We start from the raw sequence: 22,362 nt of genomic DNA, 5'->3' as shown, positions 1-22,362 counted from the left end.
CGAAATACAAAAAAAAAAAAAATACCACGTGACATGCCCGCTTGCGCGCCGTGATTTCAGTGCTCCCAAACGTTTCGCGGACAAACGAACGGACAGTTTAGCAGGGTGTGCTGGCGCCTAAAAGGCGATAGGGCAACCGTTATCGCAGCGCAAGCGTAAACTGTTGCTGGCGTAAATCGCACAGCCAACGCTTGCGTTACTGCCCATACCGCCTTTTAAGCGGCAGCACACGTTGCTAAATTGTACGTTCGTTTGTCCGCGAAACGTTTGGGAGCACTGCAATCACGGCGCGCAAGCGGGCGTGTCACGTGATATATTTCTTTTTGTATTTCGCGGGCATCTGCAGTAAGCGGGGGAAAAACTAATACTTAACAGATAGAAAGTTAGAAACTGTTTAATCGGACGTTCCACAAACGGCTCTACAACTTTCTAGATGTAATTTTTTGCCTAACTTCATTGCTTCAGAAGTTGGTTAATTATTCTTACCTAATTACGCAATTAAGCAGAATACAAAAAATACTGCGACTTACTCCATACACAAGTCAGCAACATGCATTTGGTCGCGTCGTCTTAGAATACATCGGCAAATATTTTTAAACTCTGGTTAAAGTTATCTGGCACACACATGTATACGAAGTAAGGCTCCTATAGTTTTATCGGCCGCGTTAACTGCTAGTAAACAAGCATGGTGCCACGGACGTACTCTCAAACATGACCAGATCTCACTCGATTACAATGAGCATTTGCTGTCACAACACTTGCGCGATGAAGAGCGCTGGCAGCAGGAAGCGAATGCTTCGCGCTGCCTCTCGCTTCACCGCGCCTCAGCAACTTGAGATTATGCGACCTAACTCTAGGCGCGCGGGAAGACAGCGCGCACAATCCCACCAAGCATCTCAGCCGTTTTACCTGCAGCAGATTACCTAGAAGATTGCCTAGCTCGCGGAGGCGCTCAGCCACGCGTGCAGCCACGGCCGGGCTTGAGGAAATGTGCTCTTCTCCCCAAGCGCGCGCTTTATCACGTGACCTCTAGCTACCACTGTGTGCGCAGAAAGATGACGCGCATCAAGCCATCACGATACAGTAACTCTACATCCCCCTTCTCGGCTCACCCCCACGTGCTTTCCCTCGCACCCACGGCATGGACGTGACGGGCTGCGCAGGATGCGCTGCGGAAACGCCGGTCAACAGAACCCTCCACGCTGAGCTCATCGATTTCGGGTAGTACAAAACGCGAAGCTCTGCTTGCGAATGCAAGGCGCCGTGGTATATCTGCTCGTCTGAGCCGCGGTAGCAATTGTTTTTAGAATTTTGTGCCTGGGACGTTTCGTATAGGATGCCTTCCGTCACTAAGGAAGCAAAGCGCTGTGCAGAATGCGTGCACTGTGCACGAGAAGTCGCACACGCAGTTTCACTGTGCTGCCGCTCACGAGTATATACCGCTCATGTGCCGGGAAGTCAAGATGCAACGGCAGACTTGCAATATGCGTCTATTCGCTCAGAACCATGGCCCCTGAACAAGGAAGTAATCAACTAATCAAACTAACATCATAATAAATAAGCGACTGTCCTTAGCTCCGGGAGAAAGCTTGACTGGTTCTGGTACGTGCTGACGCTGGGATTTCTAGTCGCAGATCTGCTTATGCCACAAAAGCACATTTCCAGACTAGGCCATCGGTAAATACTACGAGTGAGTGTATGTAGCATTAGCGCTCACGTGCAGTAATTTTGCTCACGGAGAAAGACCGATGCAGCAGCAATAGTATCGTTTGGTATTGTCATTCATTTTGTTTTGACCAACATATCATTGGACAACAGATGTTTAAGCACCACTCTTTATGTACAGTCCCTTAACTTCATGCCGTAACTGACTGTCTGTATTACGTCAACCGATCAATTTTATTTTGGTTGTCCTTTCAGCAACGTCTTTTGAAACAGTTTCAACTGCTCTATGAACTTTCGCTTAATTACATGGGCCACTTCCTGAACACAAATACCTTCAAGTCCTGTTCATTCCAATTCGTAGCAAATTTCTAATTAAAAAAAAGAAATCGTACACTGTTTCAGAGACTCCACTGCATTGTTGTTCCAGTTTTTTGCATGGTTAAGCGACGAAGGGGGCGTACTCTCGACGAGATGATCCACTGGCTACTCTCAGTGAACGCAGCTGCTTTTTCTGGTAGCTGAACAGTAAAATAGATTAAGAACTGAAGCATGAATGCACAAACAAACAAGCAAGGTCGGCTGTATACAGCCCATTTGCAGCATAACTTTATGGGGATACTTGCATACTTGTTCATAACTACCCCGCCAATTTCGTCATTCCCCACCAAGTCTCAGCATAGTGTGTTCAAAACTTCAGCGTGTGAGAGCCATGAACCTCATGACAATTCACCACGCAACAATAAAAGCGGTGAGGGCGTTTGGGGGCCGCGCGCTGCTCGTAGTAATAGATGGGTTTCTCCGCTTTCGACAATGTTAGTCGGACAAACAGCGTACGCTTTCCAAGACATGTGTTACAGGGGACAGCTCACAACATCGTGCGTACGTTTCAAGTAATTTTCGAGTGCGAGAACTGTGCACAGAAATCAAAGCAATGCACAAAATAAGCGAGACCTGTGTTACTCTACGTGGCGGCGTATTTGCTGTATACCCAGCGAACTTCGTTGGCCGCCACCAAGTCGCCGCCATAGTGCGTTATAAACTCCAGCCCATCAGCCCCACAACGCGCGCGGGGCCCAGTCATATAGCACGCGGGATTTATACGGAACATCACGGCGGCGGCCACGACGACGGCGAAAATTCAATAAAATGGCTTCCTTGAAGCGGGTTGGCCATTGCATGACGCAAAGTGCCACAAGGCGCCAAGGAAGTTGCTCAGAACCTGTATTCCTCAGAAGTGGGGCGCGTTGACCTCCGCAGCACTCAAGACATTCTTTGGTCTTACGAGGCTCGTTTGTAGGTTTATTTACTTTACATGAGCCACCAATGGCAATGACCGAAACATTGCGACATCCACTGGGAGTAGCGCGTCGCTTATTTCGCTTTCTTCAGGTGTGCGCGGCTTAAAGGAAGAAACAACGCCTTTTCCGCCGTGCCTTTTCTGACATTTTACTGCGGCAAACGCTGAAGTTTGAGACTGATGTCCAAGAGTGAGGCGCGCGCTTTATTTGACTAACGTGCTGTAGCACTGCAGCGAGCGTGCTTCTCTAGCTATTACACTATAATCGACTGTTAGTGCATGCTGAGGAAATTTCCATGACGTTAGTGCTTGCTCTTGCAACGGCAGGCTTCTCCACGCTAATAAATAAATGCCCACTTCTTGCAGTACTCGGAGGAAATATTAAAGAAAACTGTGCGAAGCGTGAGCTGTCACGGCAAAAGTACCACATTTGCGGCTCTTACCTCCTGTTTTTCTCCCAGTTCGAGCTGGAACTTGACCAAAATTCTCGCCAACGTGTACTTGATGTTCGTCAAGGCCATGCGCATGCCAACGCAGCGACGCGGTCCTAGGCCGAAAGGCTGGTGCGCCATTTTTGGTATAGCGGCCTCATTCTCGGTCGAAAACCTGACGAACAGTGAAAACTCATTAGTTGTGCTTTCATGGGAACGCGAGATTGATACAGCGGTCGCAAGAGCCCACGAAGCGGCCATTACTGGCAGGTAAACATAAGCCGGTTCATTGTACTCGGCGTTCATTATTCATTCTTGTTCATTATTTGCCGGTTCATTGTACTCGGCGTGCAGGTTACATTCGTCTCAAGCTCAGAAAGCGACACGAGCATTGCTTTAGTTCCTGAAGTCGACAGCTCTCAATAAAAGATTGGAGTCTTGATGTATACCTATGAAGAAGCACATCCGCAGTTTTCTCTCTTCCTTCTTTCATTCCTTTCATCCGTCACTACTCTTTTACCTGCATAAGAAATCCAACATGCACCCGGTAGATCAATCTAGCTTTTCTTCCCCTTTTCTTTTCACTTGGTTCATGGTCCCGCATACGTACAAGAAATATCGAGGAAGAAAGTGGTGCGGGTTAGTTGTCTCGTTTCCTGTGCGCTAATCTCCACCATTAACTTCAACCATTTTACCCCACTTTCTGTTATTGTCACCTTAATTTAAACTGGTCCTAAGTATCGGTATCACAGATACGCGTAATCATAATGAGGCAAAAGCAAGTTAACATACAGTAACCTCTCTCTATTCTATACCCGGCTCTCTCCCATAATGTAACTTTCCGCCCTCAAAGGGTCTTTCCAAGTAGAGCCTCATTGTGAGCCTCGCATTATAACGCTGCTTATCGAATCTTTCGATAAACGCATTGTCACATCGTCCATCAAGCGGGGATATCAAAGCCCTTGCCAAAAGATATTGGCCTTCAACGCGGCAACACACCTCTCGGGATCAAACATCAAAGGGTCTGGCCAGTACCGAGAGTCAGTGTGAACTTGATATGTGGGCGACATTACGCACGTTCCCGCTTTGAATCTCAATCCGTTGTACTCGAAGTCCTCTTTGGCCCGCCTCGTTGTGAATCTGTTAAAAGGCATCAGAATAAAAAAAATGAATATCATGAAATCAGTGAATGCAAGCTGTTATGGTTTTGGAGTGACAATACATCAGATAAGTAGAATGAATTGCTCATGTCGTTTTACAAGTAACAACATAGCAAAATACATAGAAAGAACATGCCAATAACCGTTCCTTTCATCTGCGGATTGCTATAACTATCCTCGCGTTATGCAACCAAAATGTCCGTACGTTAATTGTTCCTGCCTTATTCCATCCGATAGCTTACCTCGTGCCAGTGTGGTTTACTTAAGCTCCGCAGAGAGTTCACTTAGGACACTTACCGGGTGTTTCAGCGAACACTTTCAAAAATATTTAAATGTTGCCTGTGGCAGATAGCACAATTCTAGTTCATGAGCTGGTCTACTCGAAGAGGCGGGCATTACATGCACAAAAAAATGAAATGCACGTTCGACTAATTAACAAAAAATCACTAATGAAGTTTTTAACTAATTATCTTATGGCCCATATTGCAATTTATAAATTCTGGCCGTGGTGTTCACAAGGCGGATCAAATTGGAACGAATTGTCAGGATGACACCAGTTTCGAGCTGTCAATTCCCAAACTTTGCGGAGAAATTCATTGGCGTTCCAGTTACTTTTGTGCTTCAATGCATAAAACGACGTTTCCTAAAGAAAGTAACGGGAACGCCAATGCATTTCACGAATTAGTTAAAAACGTAATTAGTGATTTTTTAAATTAACTAGTCGATAATGCACTTCATTTTTTTTTTGTGCAAGTAATGTCCGCCTGTCTGAGTAGACCAGCTCATGCACTAGAATTGTGCTATCTGCCACAGGCAACCTTTAAAAAATTTTGAAAATGTTCGCTGAAACACCCTGTATATCAATAAACAAGCATAAAGAAACAATGCAAGGGTATGCATTCCATATGATGACTGAGTGGAAACAACGCACGAGAAGGGTCCAAGCGACAAGCTCAGCTATTGCATGCAGCTGCTTCATCATGATGTGTCTGTCTACTGGATGTCTACAGCAGAAGTCAGCTGGAGGCCTGACGTATGTATATCGTGCCTATCGTCCTTCCTCAACACAACAGGTTCGGCTATATTGCGCTTTAATTATGCATCCGTACGTACATAAGAGCAGGTGGCAGTAGCCGCAGTGACTCGTCGATGACCTGCTGCAGATATTTCAGCTTCCTGGTAACAATTTCGTAATCAACGCTGGTCTTTTGCTGCAGCAGAAAGAGAGTCAGGTGAAACAAAACAAGAACACATTACATAGAAACAACATGCCGGCCGACCGTTTAGTAGAAAATTTCAGTGTTTTGGGGATAGATCGAACCCCATTTTGTTTTTACTGATGCCAGCGTAAAACACTACTAGATTTCTAAATGATCACTCCCCCATCACCCACTCCTCCTGCTCCATCCACGTGCCCACTTTGTGCGCTTGTTCGGTTTGTTGTACTATGGGGGCGATTGGACAAACAAGGTGGCAGCTTACCATTCAGAATGCTAGGCACCACGATGCCAACAACATCTTCACATTACAGTATAGCTTTACATGACGAATTTTCCAACAAGCAAGGCAATTTACGTCAACCGATGTCCATCTTAATGAAATGACTTGCGTGATTGTGAGTGTCTTTACTCCTGTCCTCGTCCTTGTTCCGCGCCATTTACGTACCTATTAGAGCAATTAACCTATAGCTCAGACTCACGATTTTCACAGAAACTGTAATAAGAGCTCTTAGAAATATGCAACGTCGGTAGTGAACGTTTAATGGCTGCAAATAGTTTTTCTGAGGCTACACTTAAAAAACCCAAACATTGGTTACTTTTCATCTTCTTAAGAAAGCTATAATGAAAATGCGAACATAAAAAGAGGCGAGTACCTACGTCATCAGCTAGCGCATCTCTTACTTCTTGTCGCACTCTCTCTTGCACTTCGTGGTGTTTAGCAATAAAGAAAGTCACGTAGCTCAAGGCAGTTCCGGTTGTGTCGAAGCTGAAACCAGGGAAGAGAGGGAAGACACCTCTGTATATTTGGCCAGGTTCCAGACCCTGAAGTAACGCACGAGCTCTGAATGGCGGCCATTGAAAAGCTACCCTCGAATTTTGACTGAAAGCAGCGAAAGTATGGAGCTTCTGAATACTGAAATTTTCTAATCAACCTAACTGGCAATATTCAGAAACGTAACTGGGAAACACGCTATCGCGCAATAGCATGCGACACAAGGTGAGAAGTACAACAATGTAATGAACACCACTATGAAGCGGCCAAGAGGCCAGCATGCTTCAATAAGCATCAATAAGCATCCTATCCCCCCTCCCACACACACACACACATATACGTATATCAGTTAACGATAAGAAAGCAAACCGAGGGGCTTCTTATACCATATCATAAAACGGCAACAAACAATGTGTGTTGGCTTCTTATGATATATATATATATATATATATATATATATATATATATATATGGGCGTGTGAGCACGTGTACTGGAAAGGGGGTTGGGGAAGGGTTGTACGCCTGAGTGTGATCCCGCCCATTTAGTCGCCATGTTCTATCATACGGCACTAAACGACTGCCTAGCCGGTGCTTGCCTTGACTGTGTAAACAAAAATATCGCTCATGTACAAGGGTCGTCGGCTAATAGGGGGGTCGCCCTAAATTGCGATGGTGTGATTGTATTTCGTTATATATATTATTTCCTTCAATCGCTGTTCCTACCACGTGTCAGTTCGCGAGGTTGTGATCGACCAATAGCTAGAAAATACGCGAGTGTCCCGAAGTGGGGCGCATCGCACACGCCGAACACTGCAATGATTAATTTCGTTTCACGTCTTTTTCTCTTTTCTTCCTCTTGCAGCTGCTGCTCATGGCCACTCATTGATGCTCAACTGCCAGTGAAGCAGCAAATATAGCAGCGCTGTCGGGAGTGTACAGTCGGTGCTTACGACCTATAGGATGTGCTCCTCAATGTGCTCCGACTTGCCTTGTGCTTGCAGCTTTTCGTTCATGTGAATTGAGTTCTTCCCGCAGCACGCACGCGCGAACACGGCCTGTTTTCTGACACCTCGAAATGCAAGAAGGACACCATACTTTGATTTGTGGGCACGACAGGGACTATCACGTGGTCACAATTGATTGAGACCCTCCCCTAAAGTGTCTCTCGAAACCCCGCGGTTTCTTTACTATACGTTTCAGCCAATCAGCTGAACCCTTCCATTGATCGCTCACACGAGTAGTCAGTCAGTCAGTTAATAAATAAATAAATAAATAAATAAATAAATAAATAAATAAATAAATAAATAAATAAATAAATAAATAAATAGAATTCGTACCCCGCCATGAACAGTGTGTTCGCTGTCATAAACACTTCCTCATTGCTCAGATGCCGGCCTCTATTCGGAACTGTTGACGGAGAAAATTGCAATAGAGTTCTTTAGTGGCTTTGCCCACTGTTGATGTACACACACTGTCTCTACCAAGGCAGAGAGAGTGGCAGAGTTTTGAATGCGTCATCACCAGCTGCAGGGTCGTCAGTCCGGTATTCCTCGTTCACGGCCCCGCACTCGTCTTCCGTCGGCATTGTCGCGTCGATAAGGTTCTGCAGCATGTCTGGCCTTCGCAGCTGCGCAGAGGTATAGAGGCAGCCCGATAGGCAACTGATAAAATTCTCTCCTAGCTGGCTGCTTAGCAACGACATAGCAAACGACGTGTACGGACACATTCTTGACGCGACCCAGTTTCCTCTCCTTTTTGATGCTTCCTAGTTTGTTCACTCACTCACTACTAAGTGGTTCGTTTGAGAAAGGAAAGGTTGGCGCTATCTTATGCAGCCTTTGAGGGATCACGGCTCAGCGCCAACCCAATAGGCCACTGATAAAATGCTCACTCACTCACTCACTCACTCACTCACTCACTCACTCACTCACTCACTCACTCACTCACTCACTCACTCACTCACTCACTCACTCACTCACTCACTCACTCACTCATCTACTTGAGTGAATTTACGCTCACAAAATAAGCTTCGGTCTCGTGAAACTGCCCTTTCATAATGCAGAAAAATGAACTTGCTTTATATTTAACTTTCACAGCAGTAATCGCCGTCAACCGGTTATCACCTCAACAAATAATCTCTAAGTTGCCTTTCAAGAGCATTTGGGATGAGATGTTCTCACAAAGGCTGAACGAAAGGGATCGCATCGATCTAACATGCGGCCTAACATAGCGACAACGCATACGGTGGAATCCGACACAAATGGTCGAATTGGACTACAAGTTATAAGAAACGGCTTAACGTAGTAACTACTGCACTCTATGCCAAAACTCTGCCAAGATATTATAATCAATAAAGGACATGTTTGACGTCAAGGTTGTCATTTTCTTTTATGCAATACTTGTTTCATGCTTGATATTTGTTTATTTCTGATATGTTGTGCATATATCATATCGTTTGCGTTGTTCACCGGAAGAAAAAAAAAAAGTAAGGAACAAAAACGTATTACCTACTCCTGTGGCCTCCCCACGCAGTTCTTGTACCATGTGCTACAGCACTGCTCACCTGCCGTGTTTGCTTAGTGGCTAAGGCGTAACGCTGCTATAAGCACAAGGTCGCGGGATCAAATCCCGGCCACGGCGGCCGCATTCCGATGGGGGCGAAATGCAAAAGCATCCATGTACCATGCTTTGGGTGCATATTAAAGAACCGCAGGTGGTCAAAATTAATCCGGAATTCCCTACTACGGCGTGCATCATGATCATATCGTGGTTTTGGCCCGTAAAAACCCCGAGTTTAATTTTTACAGCACATTTTATAGTTATTTTTAGTCTAACGTGCCAAAACCAGTTCTGATTATGAGGCACGCCGTAGTGGAGGGCTCCGGATTAATTTTGACAACCTGCGGTTATTTAACGTGCACTACAACGCAAGCACACCGGTGTTTTTGCATTTCGCCTCCATCGAAATGCTGCCGCCGCGGCCGGGATTCGATCCCGCGATCTGGTACTCAGCAGCGCAACGCCCTAGCTGACTGAGCCACCGCGGCGGGTGATGTTAGCATTCAGTAATAGTAAGAGAAAATGTGTGTTTTCTAAGGGCAATATATTTTGGGACCTAGTTTATTTATATTCTACTTGTCTGTTGCTACTCTGCGCATGACCTTGTTATAAGTCGGAGAAAGGCGGCCGAACTCCATCGACGACCCGACTATCACGAGCGTATTATGTGCTGCTTACCGAAGGGTCTTTCCTACGAAGTTCGACTATCTTTGACGTTTCCTCGCCCAATGTCTTGAAGGTGAATTCGCCAAATGAGGCCACAAGCCAATAGAAGGGTTTCATGATGTCACCCAGGGCTGAGGTGCACTCTGTAAATATTGCCGGAAGTAGTAACGGAAGCTAACGATTAAATGGTACAGGTCTACATGGAGTATTACGTGGCGACAATAACATATGCAAATAAAAAAGAAATCTGAGGTTTTACGGGCCAAAGCAACGATACGATTATGAGGCACGCCATAGTTGGGACTCCGGATTATTTTCAGCCGCTGTTATTCTTTAACAAGCACCTTAATCCAAGTACACGGGTGTTTTTTAGCCTGCGGTGGTCGCGTATAGGGTCTATGGCATTGCATTGCTAAGCACGAGGGCGCGGGATCGACTCCCTGCGGCCTCGGCGGCCGCATTTTGTTGGGAACGCAACGCAAAAACGCCTGTGCGTCATGCATCGTTAAATAACCCCAGGTGTTAAAATTAAACCGGAGTCCCCCACTACCACGTGTCCTATAATCATATCGTGGTTTTGACATATAAAGCGCCAGAATTTAAGGAGCGTTTTGTTTTCTTTTTTTCTTTCGCTTTTTTTTTTTCAGGCAAGGCACACAACGTACAGTAAACTCAGTAAATGCAAAGTAAACATATACTAAAGGGATTTCATCTGCCATTAGTGTTTTTTTTTTCGGTAATTGAGATAGCTATTGTGACAGCGTTATAAAACTTGCGCTTTGTATCACGTGCGCGAAGGGAGCGCAGGCATTTCCCATAACTCACGCGCGATCATGTGCAGAGGTCCAGTCATGACTCCGTCCAACACGCCCTTGGCGATCGTAAGAAGAGGGTGGTGAGGTTCGAGCTGGAAGACTGTGTCAATGCCAAACGCGCCGCGCGCCGTGTAATCCATGGAGAGAAGTTGGTACTCGTCGTACAAGTGCACCTCCTCGTTGGCAAGTTTCTCCATCCTCTCGAGAAAGAGATCTGCGCTCTTGCAAACTTCGGGCATCATCTGTTGAGAGCAGGAATAGGCAGAGGTTGTCACTTTATTGAGAGGCTTTATGTTAGCCTGGACGACTTGCACGAACATTTAGTAATGAAAATAATAATGATTTTATTAACGCGTTATTAAACGCTCCCTAGATAACCGTAGCTTTGCACCTAGCCAACATGCAGTTTATTCGAAATACTGGTTGGGAAATTTCACTCGAGAAGATCGCCTCTTAAGGCAAAATTAAGGGAAGACTACCTTATTAGAACGAATTGGAGATATCGCCGCGTGGGAATTAATAACGAAAGCATGTATTGCGAAAGAGAAGAAAATTTTAATTTTCTTCTCTTTCGCGAGAGAGAGAATTTTAATTTTCGATTAACATTTTTAGCAACAGGTGTCACGTCACATGGCATATTCGAATTCCTTCATTAAAGAAACGTTGTTCTTTACAATGTTGTGCGTCTGTGCGACATTTTTGGACTGGTCCAACAGTAGGGTTGTGTTGCCGAGGCAAGGGACGCTGGGAAACGCAACGTTACTAGACTCGTCTGGTAACGTCAAGGCGACAGGTGGCCCTGTTAGCATGAGGTCGCGGGATCGAATCCTGGCCACGGCGGCCGCATTTCGATGGGGACGAAATGCAAAAACATCCGTGTACTTAGATTTAGGCGCACGTTAAAGAACCACAGGTGGTCGAAATTAATCCGGAGTCCCCTACTACAGCGTGCCTCATAATCTGATGGTGGATTTGGCACGTCAAGTCCTATAATTTATTTTTAGCATGGCTGTCTCGCTGTCCGTTCACCACACTCATCTCAACTGAAAGGCTTTCTTTCAATGACCAAAGACCCTGGGATGATTTTGTACGCCATCTTCTCCTCCACGAGAAATTTGGAGGAGCGAAGGAGCTTTTCCATCACAGTCATCGGATCGAAAGTGTTTGAGTTGAAAAGCACCGACGAAACGGCTCGGCGTTTCGGCGGTCGCGACAAGCCTACTTATGCTTAACGCAGCCGATTGCTTCAAAGTGGCTGTCCAGGGAAAACACGGGGAATGCGGGAGATGGAAATTCAAGACGATGAGGAACACGAGAACAAGGTGAGAGCAGGAGCCCCGAGATTTGTGCACGAGATTGGCAGTGTGTTTTATAGATTGCATGTGATGGAGTTATTCTATGTGTTTGCGGTCGTCATACATCAACATAACATTCATGTTTACCCTGCAGCGTCCGTTCTACGCACTCTGCCCGTACAAGCAACAGCAATGTGCTAGTTGTTGACTGCCGCACATTGTGATGTGCTGAGCGTTGATGCGCTGCCGCTCGGTCTCGCAAACTCGTCTTGCTGAAGCTACCACTTTCACGTAAGCGCAGTGCGCGTAAGTATACACGCGTAGTGTATTGCATAAGTGTTGGATCTCGGAAACGTAGAATACGTTCTTATTACCCGCACATTTTACGTTTACGTGTATAACGCTTGTGTAAGAAAATTGTCTACGCGTAATTATACCACACATACTCATCTAACTAAAAAGGTTTATTCACTGGATTCCTGTTTGTGTCTTTTTCTGCGAAATGAAGGTGGCATAGCGGAGATTACACACTGTGTTGCTGAAATGAGTGCATGGTATACATCACTCTTTCTGCGAAACTGCTCGTTCATTGGCGGTCAAACTTCAGAGAGAGAGAGAAAACATTTCGTGGTGCATGCATTTTAATGCCACATTTGAATGCGCTATTGCTTGTCTCGTTCAGATTAACCCAAAATACAACCGGAATACCCATCGCCTACTTCTTTACTAAGTAGAAAGTGTAGGAATTGCGCGAACGGAACCACAGTGCCGTCTGTCGTTATAGTGGCAAAACATGGTGCATGCCTTCTTTTACCCATAGCCTATGGTTTCACCTTCACAGTGTCGAGATGGCGCCAGTGTTCCGTTACAGCAATTTCTACGCGCTCTGCTAGGCGCGGCAGTAAGCGGTCGCCTAAAGGCAAGTAATACACTCGAACGTGGTATTAAAGCGTGTTCACTACGAAATATTAGTGTGAACGAGCCAGCGGTTTAGCCAGAAGAGGCATGCATACCTTACGTTCCACCAGTATTTTGATCGTCATGTGACACCACTTGTCTATGAAGTTACCGCCGAGCTAGGGAGAACTGCGTGATGTTGGGAGCTCCCGAACCATGTAGCCTAGGTACAAAATTGGAATGTTCTAGGGAACTTTTAATAACACGTCAATAAAAATCTTTATTATTTTCGTTGTTAAATGTTCGCGCAGATGGCCTTACATGCCACTACAGGAGCTGGCTGGGAATTATGGTATAGTGATCACGTAAGCATCCGCAAACGCGCACGTACACATTAAAGAAGAGTGTGAGTTAACCATCAAGAGATAGCCTGACGTGATAAACTGAATAGATGTCTCTATTGGTTAACTGGTACAAAATTATAGGACCCCTTTTGAGTCTGTTTAAGCTTTACGCGCCCGAGAGTTGCTGATTTCGGAAAAGCGTACACTGTTCAGGCTCTTACCATTTTGATCTTTGCAGCGCTGAGGCCATAATTGACCGAACTGCGGATACCTTTCCAATCGTTGCCTTTGGCGTGCAATATGCTCTTGCCCAGAATAGGGTGCATTTGGTCGGTCAACATGGTCAGCTGAAAAGGAATGTTCATGCTTGGAATCGTTCAACGGAATAACGAAAAGCTTTGTGAATTGTTATTGTTGTTAATTTGTATTAGAGCGATAGCTCTACTACTACAGGTACAAACCTGACCTTCAAGCTCAGCCAAGGTCAAACTGGGATTTAGCCTGCCACTACCGGAGGCTGCTGCATGCGCCGCGAGGGCGCTTATATCTTGAAAGTGATCTGCGATGTGGACAAAGTGAGCCGAGTGCTGGTAGCTTCGTTTGCGCTGTGCTTTCGACGCTTAGTTCGCGTTGAAGCGAGACGCAGCATGAAGATCAATTCGCTCGCAGCGTCTGCCGCGCCGAGCAGTGTCTGTGTGTTGTCTAGTGGTGCAATTGTAGATGCGGTAGTTGCTGATGGCGTCGAGCAGCGTCTGTGTCCTTTCCCAAAGCAAGCAAAACAGTGCTGTCAACCGACAAACTTGGTTTAACCGCGTTCAACCATGAGAAACTTTTTTATCTGCTATTGCTTGGGTATTAAACAAAAATGTTTTATTATCCGCAAGTCACTAAGCAGCTTTCTTATCTTATCTTCTATCTTTCTTATTCTTATCTGCTATTGCTTGTTTATTAAACAGAAAAGCTTTATTTGTCATTTGTTTCTAAACAGCTTTGTAGTTTTTTTTTTGTCACTAATGTTGTGGGCTCCTAGTTTCCAAATTGTCTATTAAGCCACCGTAACCATTGCTTGATGTAGTTTATTTATTATCCTGTTATTGTATAGGAGTTCCCCTGACATCTCAATTGGGGGCTCCCTGTGTATTAACAGTGAGTGTACTTTTACGAAAAATTGACAAAAGAAAAGAAATTGGTCCAAGGATATATTCACTGAAGAGAACTTACGCCACGGTCCACGAAGTTTCGGAAGTTCCGCACGAAAACGTATTCGAGAAACTCAAGGTCATTCACGACCAAGAAAGGAACATCACCGTTGTAGAACCTGAAAACGCAAACAAAAAGCTCGCAGGTTACTATGCTAAACGTTAACGACTCTTGTGCGATAACATCATCCCTATCAGTACACCAACACCTTTTATTGCGGTGCCTCGGGGGTCGCCCCGCCTTTTTTTGGTGGAAAGCGAGAACGAAGGTCAGCGAGTGTGCTGTTTATAGCTATCACAATAACCTGTGAACTGATATAACAAATTTGTCCACTTCCGATGGTCTAAGCGGTGGAGTTTACCAAATTGCGATAATTAATTGTGGCGCAGTTGAACAGATTTGTAAACTTCGTGCTTAGTTTTATTTATTATTTTTTTTAGACTTACCAATTTCACACAGCTTTTGTAAATCAACTAAGGCTCTACATGAAAATCCTACTTCCTACAGTCGGTAGAATTCAGCGTTTCTCTTAAACGCACCACGTTTCGTTCAGATTGGGTTAAGCGGTTGTTCACTGAGAGCATTTTATCGTATAACGCCTACTTGAATGGGAAAATTTGGCTTGGCCTCGAGGTAAAAGCATCTTCTTAACGTACTTCCCTGTCGAGCTCTAAACAAAACAAAGGGTTCACAGGAACATACGTTCACAGAATTGAGCCTGAACGTCAAACGAATCGCTCAGAATGCTGAGAAGCACGAAGGCTGTAAAAGTCGCTATAAAAATTAGGAGAGTCATCACAACAAAGCCAGCGCAAGAGCGATACTACGCATAGGTTAGGGTTTAATTGCTCTCATAAAGTAACACTACTAGGGCTCTCAGAGTCATTTACTGAGCTAATGCATCGTTTAATGGACCAAATCGAATAGACAACTGCGGGTAAGTGAGGTAGTGTGCGTCTGTGTATACGTATGCTTGCGTGTCTGTGTGGGCCCATGAAGCGTTACTATAAGTCGGAAACTTAAGCAGTGCAGTTCTTGGAAGTGCACCAGCCTGAGTGACCGTTTATAGTCCTCCTGTGCATTCTCCCGTTTGTATACGTAGTGTTCATTCGGTCCCTTCTTTTTATCTCTTTCGTTTTATTCCCCCTTTCCCTTATCCGCTTATGCAGCGTAGCAAACCAGACGATCGTCTGGTTGACCGTCCCGTCTTTCTTCTTGTTTTCTCTCTTTCAATATTTGTCTCTCTATTGAGGCCTCATTGCTATAAATAGAAGAGAGATCTGAACAAAACGTTCATCATAAAATTAACATTAACACGAAAGTCCTACCTGGCGGGATATGCGACGCCAGTAGATAGATAGATAGATAGATAGATAGATAGATAGATAGATAGATAGATAGATAGATAGATAGATAGATAGATAGATAGATAGATAGATAGATAGATAGATAGATAGATAGATAGATAGATAGATAGATAGATAGATAGATAGATAGATAGATAGATAGATAGATAGATAGATAGATAGATAGATAGATAGATAGATAGATAGATAGATAGATAGATAAACTTTATTACAAAGATAGAGTTTTCTCTTGCCCCGAAGCGGCATCGCTAATGGTCGGGACCCCTAGTCCAGGGCTCCGCTGGCTCTGGCCATCTTCTCTGCTCTCTGGATCAGCTTGAGCTGGTCGTCTGGTCGTCGAGGGCCGAGCTGGACAGCAGTGCCTCCCCACGGCCACTGGATAGCCTGCCATTGCTCCCTCGTGGTGTTCGTGTCGTGGTGTTCTATGTTGTGTAGCGTGCACGCCAACGTAATGTGGTATAGGGTTGGTGTGGCCACGCACCACGGGCATTCGTCCCTGTAGGCTGTGGGGTGCATGCGACGTAATATGTGTAGGTTCGTGTTATACCCGTGTCACACGGGCAAAGTAAAGTGCACTTTGAGCGAGTGCACTTCGCGGCCAGTGTCATTCGCAGGCTGCCACACGGGAACGCTTAGTGACACTCACTGCAGAGTGCACTCGCCGGCGAGTGTGTTCGGCGAACTCACTTCGCGGCGGCGAAGTGTGTAGCCTCGTTAGCAATGCTTAGAAGATACGTAAAGTGATATTGGAAGAAGAGTCAGGAGCAATTTTAATAACATTGTTTTAAATTTCTAACGTTCCAAGATAATAAAATGCGCCACACCACAAAAAAAAAAAAGAAAACAAGAACAGCTAAAGAACTACTCTCGCTCTCGGGCTGTTCACGACCACGCAGGATAATGACTGTGCAGTTGTTTGGCGGATCGAGTCGTTTTGCCTGTTACTGGTCAAGTTGCTGTCGTTGCCAGCGCTTATAAAGGTGGATTGTAAATGTTGTTTTTAACAATAATAAACTGTTTTCGTGCACACATTTTTATATTAGTAAACATATGCTTTCCCGTCTGACTCCCGGTTGCCATGAACATCAATTTGAAAGAACACTTTTCTTTCTCGTGTAGCAGCGCACCGCCAAAGTGACACTCAGCGCGCTGAAGCGCACTCGCTCAAAGTGCACTTTACTTTGCTCGTGTGGCACGGGTATAAGTGCCTGTCTGGAGCCTATGCCAGGAAGCGGCATCCTCCGTCTTTAATATTCGATGGGGTGGGGGATATCGCAAGCGACTCCCTCTGTGGTAGTTCAGGATTGCTGAATACTCGGGGTCAACTGGGTCAGGGTCATCTGCAGTCGGCGTGATGAGTGCTCGGTTATCTGCAAATACTCGAGCTGCTCTGTCGGCATACAGGTTACCCGTGATGGCAGTAGGGCCCGGTATCCAAATGATGGTTTGGATGGTGTTGTCGTCAGTGTCTTCCTTGGGTATTTGGGCTAGGACTTGTGCCGCAGGTCTTGCGATTCTTCCCTGTAGGAAGTTGCGGCAGGCCTGCTGGGAATCCGTGAGGATCGTCAGTGGTTTGTTAGCGTGTTGGCCTTCGCGGATGGCTAACGCGATGGCCAGCTCTTCAGCTTCCGCCATCGTGCAGGGGTGGGTCGATGCACTGGAGGTGACGTGGCCTCGGCGGTCGCAGAGGTCCTTGGTGGCTGACATTGTTTATGCCGTATTCTGACCATTAATTTATGTGTCTGGCTTCATAACGTATTCAACATTAAAAACCTTAGCTGTATCATTAGCGAGGCCGTCATGAGACACGCTCGTCACCCTTTCAGGAGCACATAATAGACTGTGAAGAGGCCATCAAAATGTGACCACAGCATGGGGCCCTTCTTACAGACGCCCTAGTTGGTAATTTACGTTGAAAGAGATCTGTTAAATACTGAATAATTCGCACAGGACTTACCCAAAGACGTCTCCATACTTCTTCAGCCATTTTCCGATAACCTTGTAGCGATCCTAAAAAAATTAGATTTGTCGCTAGCAGATCATGAAGTGCGTAAAAGGTTGCGCGTCTCTGTGGCCCAGATGTATTCGTGCAGGACGCTCGTCACCTCTCTTGTTTGTATTTAATTTATTATCTCACTTCTGCATCCTTATAGAATTACCTTGTGGCGTTCATAAGGTTGTCGTTAGTACACGTTTATCTTAGTTAAAGAAAAGCTTCAGAAGTAGTGAATTTCCTAGCAATCCTAACCAGCAAGAAGAAAGCAAACAAGGTGGCAATGCTGTTGGCAAGGTGATGATGAAGGCGGAAAAGAACTGAGTCCTTGGTTACGGAGCATCAGTTCATAGGTAGCAGCTCACATCTTGGTAGTACTCCCACAAGTTTCCCCAAATCAAATTCGGTTTTGGCCCTGGAACTCCCAGATCCTCGAAGTACGAAAAATGCCTTCGACGCCATCTGCGGCAACGTAAAGAAGATGTACAAGGCATATTGTTAGTACCGCGTGGCTCTAAACACAGAAAGATGGCAAAAGAGGCGGCTTATGTTGATTGTCATCGCACCAGTATTACTATGAATTATAAGATGCTCTTTTGCGCTCTAGAACGCATTACCAGGGAGATGACGACGGCGACTGTAGTTTCGATTTGGCAATGTAATGTGGTCACTTCTTTGGTAGGTGTCCGAAGAATGTGGACAAAGACATGTTCCAGTGCGTAACAAAAATTAAGAGATGCAGAGACAAAAAAAAAAAATTAGTTGCCCATCCTTTTTGTCGAGGCAATGGGGGTAAGCGAACTTGTCGTGTGTTTCCTCGGTGTTCCTCCGAACGAATTGGGCTGACGAGTACGACGTTGTGCTCGAACCAAAACCGGTCACACACACTGCAGATAGCTCCGAAGTTCCGGTTCAGAAAATCGCAATAAAACCTGGCCGTCGCACCGGGGAAGTTGGCGCTAGCGTTGCCGAGGCGTGCATCTCCGTTGTCGGGTTCCAGGAGGGCAAGACGACGCTGACGTTTGGCCTCAACATCGCGCTCCCTCAACTCGGGGTCCGCGGCACTTAGCTGATGTTTCACCTGGGCTTCGGAAGCTCTCACGCTAGAATCGGCACGTGGACGAGGAGCCCTTTCCCGAGCACGTTCATTCTGGATAGATTTCCATAAAATTTCTTCAAAATTAAATCTGTCAATTACATAAGACAATGAATGGCTCATACCCCTGAAGCAATGGCCACGGTGGCAATGGCTCATGCACCCGTAAACGCGGCCTCCCCATTAGGACGACAGAAGAGAAGTGAAATTCTACGCTGGAATGATTAGCGGCAATGCAGCCAGCTGTGGAAGCATGCAGACGACGACGATGAATACGGAGCAGTGGCACGAGCGCGTGCCGAGCACGAGCACGAGCGCACACCGAGGGGCGCCAACGAGCCAGCTGCGGAAGAAGACGACGATGCTCGAGTCAATGCTGATTATGATAATTTTGTACGTACATGCATGGACGCCTCTGAGAGAGAGCGAAAGGATGCATTGAAAGGCAGGGAGGAAAATTGTGAGTTATAAAAAGCTTGGCTTGAAAAAGAAATGCACCGATGATATACGATACTCCCTAATGCGAAATTTGATCGCAGCTGTATGCGTGTTTTCCTTTCTCGATATATTGGCTGGCGCGGACAATCTAACTCGTGCGAAGCTTTGAAAACGGAGCGACGTGTGGTCGGCGCGATTCACAGCAGCCTCCGCAGATCGACCGACCTTCGCTCACGCAGTGCTTTGTTTCCATATAACTGTATCGTTGAACGCGTTCACCATATGCCATCGGTGAACAGACGACGGCGCGCTTCGTATAGGCGCCATCTCGTAGCGGTCGTCGCCGCAAAGCGCGTTTTGCGTGGCACTACACGTTTCTTCTCACGCTTTCGCCATACCCTCCCACTGCGCTTTCCTCCTGGCCCTCTCTTCGCTATCGCCGTCTCTCATCTCCCTCTGTGCTACGCGTTCGCTTTCATCCTTCGCTTTGCTCGTTCGCTCGGTTACGAGGCAAAACGCCGACGCTCGCCGCTGCAATGGGCTCATAAGAGCTACGCTCTAAAAAGCAAACAAACAAAAGACGTCCCAAAAAGATCGAGCACCGGAACTGTCGCTCTACCTTTTCTGTCGTTATTTTGTCTCTGCAAGTTATTTCAGTTTTCTTACGCGCTGGAAAGTGCATTTGTCTAATTTCTAGATAGCCCAACTCTCTGTGTGAAGTCCATAGTATAAGGCGAAGTGCAATAAATTTACTGCAGTCCACCCAAAATGCAGACCCCAGTCACGAACTTACGCAGTCCCTGGGCCAGTTGTATCCTCGGAAAGTACACTGCAATAAGTTGACATCATGTAATTATGTGAGCTATATGCTTGTTTCTCTTCTGCCTTTTAATTTTCTTGCGTGTATATTGCGCAATTAGTTGCTTCGATCGTTATTAACGTTTACGCTAGCAGTGTTCGCTGTTATTTCTCAAAGTTTATAACAAATTCAACCAGTTCCCAAGACTTGTGTGAAAATTTAACGCACGAAGTGCGCTTCTATTTCCAATGATACCGGCCTCTAAACGGATACTTAAGACGAAATATTTCGTTTGTTTAGCACCATGTCGCCTCATATGTATCTCTGGTGCACACAGGCCTCTTAATAGAAAGGCGCCTGCTTTTCAACAGATTCTTTGAAATTTATTATAATTCCTCTACCCACATTCCCAAGCCACCGAGTATGAACCAATGCGTATGTGCCCATTCATGGCCGATCGGCCAGAATTGTTTTGCGTCACTGTGACACAAGAGATATATTACACATCTGCCCTTTATCCGCACAACTATCTCCATACCCTATGTATCTAGACTTTAGAGTCATACCTTCTCCAAGCAAAGGATTCATTGATTGATTGATTGATTGATTGATTGATTCATTGATTCATTCATTCATTCATTCATTCATTCATTCATTCATTCATTCATTATATGTATACGGCTTTCCTCATACTTTTTACCCTGCAAGTATCGTACATTGTATTAGGCCTCATGACATCGCTGCGTCAAAGTCTCACATTGCGCAAGTGATCGAACTGGGCGTGGAATCTGCTTAAGTGTTTTGGTGGTAAGGTAATTTGAAAGATAAGCTCAACACAATTAATGACGTAACAATAATTCTGCACGTTGAAATATGCACATAATATGCAAATTAAATTATCATCATCAGCCTATATTTATTTTCACTGCAGGACGAAAGCCTCTCTCTGCGATTTCCAATTACTCCTGTCTTGCGCGAGGCATGACGCAGAAGCAGCAACGAATACCAAGTAGCACGAGAGAGGCCTTCTTCGTCGGGCGCCTCTATAATCAAAGACCCAATTTGATAAAGTGATTTTATAGAGCTCTGATTGACATAAACTACTTCGCCTTTCTATACACTTCCAGTTAACGTCCCTACCTTTTTCACCTTAGTTATGTATCTCTCGCCGACTTGTCACTTTGTTTACCAAGCGCACACGAAATGTAGATTGACAAGTTGTTCCCGAGTCTATTTCCTTTGACCTAATTTATTCTCCGAAGACTTCCACAGTGATTCTGTGTACAAAATTTACAGATATAGGCGGCAAAGTGCAAGGCTCTGAGTTCTGGGGGTGTCTACAGGGTGTACCAACTGTCATGCACCATGATTTTAATATATGCAAATGTCACGTAGCTGGACAGAACCAAAGTAATGTTGTTTCCCTTCGCTTGGAGATACTCAGATTATTTCTTGCATTCCGCCTAATTACATGATTAGTCTTACTATAATTAATCAGCTTCTCAAATCTGATAATTAGATGAAAAGGCCGATGAAAAAATTGTACAGCAACATGAAAACTCGCGATACAGCTTTCGGTTGCTCAATGCGTGCTACATAAAAGTGTTTTTATGTAGCACGTAGAAGTGTAAAACAAGCCCGCAGATACACACAAAATTGCAGTGGGACAGGCTGCTCGAGGCACTTTGCGTGTATTCGCGGGTTTCTTTCACGCTCGAAAAGACACTTTATGTAGCACGTATCGAGAAATAACAGAAAGCTGCATCGGGTGTTTATTATGTTGCTCTATAATTTTCTCATTTACACTTTTCATGTAATTATAACTTTTGATAAGTTGAATACATAATTAATTAAGACTAATTATGTAATTAGGTGGAATGTAAAAAATAATCTGAGCATCTCCAACCAATGGCAAACAACATTGCCTTGGTTGTGTCCAGCTACGGGGCATGCGCATGTTTTTAATATTACTATTGGTGCACGATAGTTGGGACACATTGCATACCCTTTCTGCAAACTTTATCAGAAATATGTATTTACTTTCTACTGACTGTCAAATTTTTTTTTCACAGCAAGGTCCAGTTGGCTAGGACTATACGCAAGGCGTCGCTCTCCTTCCGTTATCCGGTTCATGGTGAATCGCTTTTCGTATGCCCATTTACGTTCCCGCCCAGTGGCCTAACACGGAAGTGGCGGTAAGCAAGGCTCTGCTGAAATAAACTAATGAAATATCAGCAATATAGTACTTACGCTATCAGGACTGCCAGCAATCCAGTTGTGACGATAAGTATCGTGAAAATTTCAATCATCTCGTTCGAGTGCACCTGCGATTCGGGCAGCCTCAACTG

At 45.3% G+C, this 22,362-nt stretch overlaps 1 protein-coding gene across 1 annotated transcript in view; it reads right to left on the bottom strand.

Moving 5' to 3' along the window:
- LOC119448466 (uncharacterized) overlaps positions 1-22,362 on the bottom strand; it is a 59,162-nt gene extending 36,800 nt beyond the window's left edge. Inside the window, exons 1-14 of the mRNA XM_049665166.1 lie at positions 22,265-22,362; positions 18,047-18,143; positions 17,646-17,698; positions 14,343-14,439; positions 13,343-13,468; positions 10,596-10,827; positions 9,783-9,913; positions 8,067-8,172; positions 7,883-7,952; positions 6,431-6,539; positions 5,667-5,764; positions 4,393-4,533; positions 3,406-3,568; positions 2,127-2,183 (exon numbers count right to left, since the gene is read on the bottom strand). Coding sequence (XP_049521123.1) covers positions 2,127-2,183; positions 3,406-3,568; positions 4,393-4,533; positions 5,667-5,764; positions 6,431-6,539; positions 7,883-7,952; positions 8,067-8,172; positions 9,783-9,913; positions 10,596-10,827; positions 13,343-13,468; positions 14,343-14,439; positions 17,646-17,698; positions 18,047-18,143; positions 22,265-22,323 — 1,539 coding nt within the window. The 5' untranslated portion in view covers positions 22,324-22,362. The remainder of the gene's footprint in view (positions 1-2,126; positions 2,184-3,405; positions 3,569-4,392; positions 4,534-5,666; positions 5,765-6,430; positions 6,540-7,882; positions 7,953-8,066; positions 8,173-9,782; positions 9,914-10,595; positions 10,828-13,342; positions 13,469-14,342; positions 14,440-17,645; positions 17,699-18,046; positions 18,144-22,264) is intronic.

Source organism: Dermacentor silvarum, chromosome 4 (genome assembly GCF_013339745.2).
Source record: "Dermacentor silvarum isolate Dsil-2018 chromosome 4, BIME_Dsil_1.4, whole genome shotgun sequence".
Classification (NCBI taxonomy): Eukaryota; Metazoa; Arthropoda; class Arachnida; order Ixodida; family Ixodidae; genus Dermacentor; species Dermacentor silvarum.
Note: the sequence above shows the minus strand (reverse complement) of the source record. Positions and strands in the feature narration are given on the sequence as shown.